The sequence below is a fragment of the Micropterus dolomieu genome, linkage group LG19, assembly GCF_021292245.1.
Source record: "Micropterus dolomieu isolate WLL.071019.BEF.003 ecotype Adirondacks linkage group LG19, ASM2129224v1, whole genome shotgun sequence".
Taxonomy (NCBI): domain Eukaryota; kingdom Metazoa; phylum Chordata; class Actinopteri; order Centrarchiformes; family Centrarchidae; genus Micropterus; species Micropterus dolomieu.
Window position 1 is genome coordinate 6,226,061 of NC_060168.1, and position 4,224 is coordinate 6,230,284.

General features: G+C 40.4%; 1 protein-coding gene across 1 annotated transcript; it reads left to right on the top strand.

The window, feature by feature from the left end:
• The first annotated feature begins 463 nt into the window (after nucleotides 1-463).
• Nucleotides 464-3,026, top strand: LOC123957718 (dihydrofolate reductase-like). The gene is made up of 3 exons (XM_046030714.1): nucleotides 464-775; nucleotides 1,405-1,520; nucleotides 2,777-3,026. Exons 1-3 carry the CDS (start codon nucleotides 479-481, stop codon nucleotides 2,856-2,858), a joined length of 495 nt encoding a protein of 164 aa, XP_045886670.1. The 5' UTR covers nucleotides 464-478; the 3' UTR covers nucleotides 2,859-3,026.
• Nucleotides 3,027-4,224: the final 1,198 nt, after the last annotated feature.

The following is a 4,224-nucleotide window of genomic DNA, read 5'->3' on the forward strand; positions in this document are numbered from 1 at the left end:
GCAAACTGAAAGCACTGTCTGTCGGAGCGTCTACGTGAAAAGAGAAGGAAGACATTGCTGGTAGTATTGTCTTCAGAGTTGTTAAACACCTCAGCGCACTGAAGGAAGCCATCTGACTGTGTGAGGGGCAAGATCGTTGATGTCTGCAGGCAGAGTAGGCCTAGAGCTCTCCTGTCTGACTGGTCCACCAATAGCAGAGAAGATGACCCCTTGAGTTATCAAGCACGTAAAGTTTGGTTCAGATGTGAGCATGTACACTGAAGTTACAACAACTTCCTGTGTCATGGCGAAGACTTGATCTCTGACGCCACGCCACGGACACACCCATTGACGAAAACTCGCAAATAGCACAACTTTTCATCTTCAATGCCTTTAGAAGGCACAGCACAAATTTGAAGTCGGTCGGACTAAATTCCTAGGAGGAGTTCGCTAAAGTACGAAGTGTGGAAATCATCCAAAATTTGACGTAAAATTCAAAATGGCCGACTTCCTGTTGGTTTTAGGGCATCGCTCCAAGAGGCTTTTTTGTGCGTCTGGACAAGATACACGTACCACAGGCCGTGCTCTGGCCCTAATCAGTCTCAGATTGCTTTTCTCTCCACTTGCCTCAGGGCTTTCAGTGACAAGATATAAATGCCAATTCTCCTCCAGAGCGCCCCTCACAGGAGCACACCACGTGGTGGGTGACTTCAGCTCAGCTCTCAGGCTGGTTGACTCGGAGCTGGCAGGCCAGGCTGACCAGGTCTGGGTTATAGGAGGCAGCTCTCTCTACAAGGTACTGCATGGAACACACGGCAGCTCCACTTTAATCTTGAGAAGCTGCAGAGCTGCGGTCTCTAATCATTAGTCACTGTAACTTATTGTTCTTGTTCTCTTCTGCCACCACACACACACACACACACACACACACACACACACACACACACACACACACACACACACACACACACACACACACACACACACACACACACACGTTCTGCCTACACATGTGCACTGACTGATGATTCATTCACGCACTTTAAAAGCATTTATTAAAAGCTTCTTTCTTTTCACATGTTTATTTACAGCATTGTATGTTGAAATGTATATTGTAATGGGCTATATTTAAACTTATTGGAAGAAAACTGGTAGTTCTATGTAAAAATCAGACGTTGAGCCCCCATATCGCCAAAATTTGCTGCAAAGCTTCAACTGTGAGATTGACAGTTGAATCAGGCGCCTCCCATCCAAGCATCAAATCTTCGACTTTTCGCGGTCAGCCCTAATGTCTACATTTTCCAATGGTTAATTTTACTGTCATACAGCTATCATTGATGGTCATGGTGAACCATTTCAGGGTGAGCTGAAATTACATGCTAAACTCTTTCTTTAATTAAGTTTTGGTTGCTTTGGTCTACCCAGGAGTTGATGGAAAGCTCGGGGACCAAGAGACTGTATGTCACACGGATCCTGAAGCAGTTTGAGTGTGACACATTCCTCCCAGAAATCAGTCCAGACAAATATCGTCTACTGCCAGAGTAAGATCAGCACACATTCTCAAAACATTATTCCATCGAGTCTAATGTTAGCTAGTGTACTTGTTATTCCAGATTCTACTTGTATAACATTACTGATGTTAGGGCACTGGGATTACTCCTTTATCTTTACTAATGTTACCATTTTGCAGACATTACAACACAAGATGAGCTCCTCAGGCAAAGTCCCAACTTAATGTTAACATTGGCCCCTAAAGGTTCCTTATAATATTAGGAAGGCCAATACTGTCCTAACTACAATGTAATTAATCAATTTGCTTTTGGATTTGTTTTGGAACTTGGAAAATTCACGAGACGCAAATGTAGACATTAAACTTTGCTGCTAAAATGGACCAGAACAGATGTTACAGCAGCCTAATTATGTGGCTTGAGAAGGAGGTGAAGGCCAAGCTCACTGAAAAAGACAAAAGCTGAATTGAAATGACCTTGTTACAGTTTTTCTTTTAGTTGTAGTGATTGTGAAATCAATTTATTTTTTAACATCACAGCTACGTCTCCTACAGTGGTGGTGTGTAGAAAATTGCTGTGAAGTAAGGATGCTTTTAAAATTAGACATATTAATAGATTAGTTATCAATTAACTAAATACAATGTGAGTCAACAGAAGAAAAATCTAAATCAAATCAATATGTAGTATGACAACCCTTTACCTTCAAACAGCATCAGTTCTTCTAGGTAAACTTGCACATAGTTATTGAAGGAACTAAAGTAGGTTGACCCAAGCATCTTGGAGAACTTCCAGGACTCCTTTTCTCCATTACGCTGAAGACAGTGCTATATGACTTTCACTGTATGTTTGGGGTGGTTGTCATGCTGCAGAATAAATTTGAGGCCAATCAAATGTCTCCCTGATGGTACTGCATGATGGACAAGTCTGCCTATACTTCTTCTGCAATGAGGAGACCATTCATTCTATTATTTTCTACTATTTTGATGTTTAGAACTAAGAACTGCTTTATTATAGACATGCAGTTTAAAGTATAAATAATTAGATAATTATTAAAAAACACAGTTGAAGTAGAAATAATTAAAAACCCGCTTTACTTTTTGAATTCAAACAAAATGAAATAATGCTTGTACATGTCTCTTGTATCTTTTTTGTTGGAAAAACACATTATTTGATCCTACATTTTTCAACTTGTGCTCCTTGGGTGGAAAGAAGTTAGCTTTGTGGTTGGTGTGTGTGTGTGTGGCACGCGCCAAATGGAACTTTTAAAGTAAGGCTTCTTTCTCTTGCAGGTCTCCAGGAGTGCTACAAGAGCTGCAGGAGGACAATGGTATCCAGTACAGATTTGAAGTCTATGAGAGCATTGATCAGTGAAGAGGAATTTTAAAGAATCACTAGTGCAGCATTGACATTGTTCTGGTACCCATTTACAAAATCACAAGGATTTTTTAAAGCAATTTGTACAGTGGGGATGTCATAAGTTGTATTTTTTTTCTCAGTTGAAATTGACACTGATTGTTGAATAAAAGTCTTAGAACTTGGTGTCCGACATTGATTTTTACTCAAATGAGTAAAAAATAAATATTTCTGCGTTAGGACTGACACACCAGGCAACAGCTTGGCCCTATTAGTTTATTTTTTAACGGTTCAGTGTCTAAGTTAGTTTAGTCGTGAAGGTTGCTAATTGCAAGCAACAGTTCAGTGTATTCACATTCCCAAGTTGTGAAGTCATTCTTCTGACTTCAGTGTGTGTTCATGTGCTCTTAAGTCAGAATGTGGAATCAACACGCTACTACAAAGATGTGTTGGATTAGCACCAGAGCATATAAACAGCATGCAGACATCTACTTCACTCTACATGGACAGCAAACTAACCATTACAACCATATTACAAATTTAATGTTTGCAAAATATGTATATACAATACGTGATTTTGCGTTAATCAGAGTTCTGTATACTTCTTTATGTCCCATGTACACTTTCTCTCTTTTTGCAATAAAGATTTAAGGAGGAAAAAAAATTCTGATTATTCCAACACCACATGAAAGCACCATCAGTCACCACTCACACCTCCCTTTGCAAACGCTGGACAACCTACAGAGGCAGACACACTGTCAGCTCTTTTGCAGCTAAATAATATGTGTGGGCCTCCATTTGTCTAAGTTTGTCCTCTTTTCTTACTTCTAATAAACCAGTCAACTACTACTAGTTAGGGCCCGAGCACAACCGTGCGAGGTCCCTATTGAATTTGTAAAGCTCACCAAACTTTACACACATGTCAGAACTGGTGAAAAATTTCGTATTTTATGGGTTTCGCACATGGGTGTGGCAAAATGACTCGCTAGTGCCACCTAGAAAATTGGAAAAAATTAGCCCCTCGTTCACGTTCAACCTACATGCACGAAATTTTCTGGGGACATGTATCATATCAAGACGCACACAAAAGCCTCAAGAACCCATAGCCTTAAGTCATAAAGGCATTGACGATGAAAAGTTGTGCTATTTGCGAGTTTTCGTCAATGGGCGTGTCCGTGGCGTGGCATCAAAGATCAACTCTCACGACACAGGAAGTTGTTATAACTTCAGTGTACATACTCACATCTGAACCAAACTTTACGTGCTTGATAACTCTCCCACCCCGAAGACATCTACACGCCAATACCAATTTATATTCATAGCGGCAAGTGCTATATAGCTCCACATAATGGACACAGGAAGTGACATATAGCACCTTCATGCG

Coding starts and splice junctions, on each gene's coding strand:
- LOC123957718 (XM_046030714.1), top strand. CDS start 479: ATGGCCGACTTCCTGTTGGTTTTAGGGCATCGCTCCAAGAGGCTTTTT. Junction 776..1,404: donor GAGGCAGCTCTCTCTACAAG/GTACTGCATGGA, acceptor TGGTCTACCCAG/GAGTTGATGGAAAGCTCGGG. Junction 1,521..2,776: donor AAATATCGTCTACTGCCAGA/GTAAGATCAGCA, acceptor TTTCTCTTGCAG/GTCTCCAGGAGTGCTACAAG.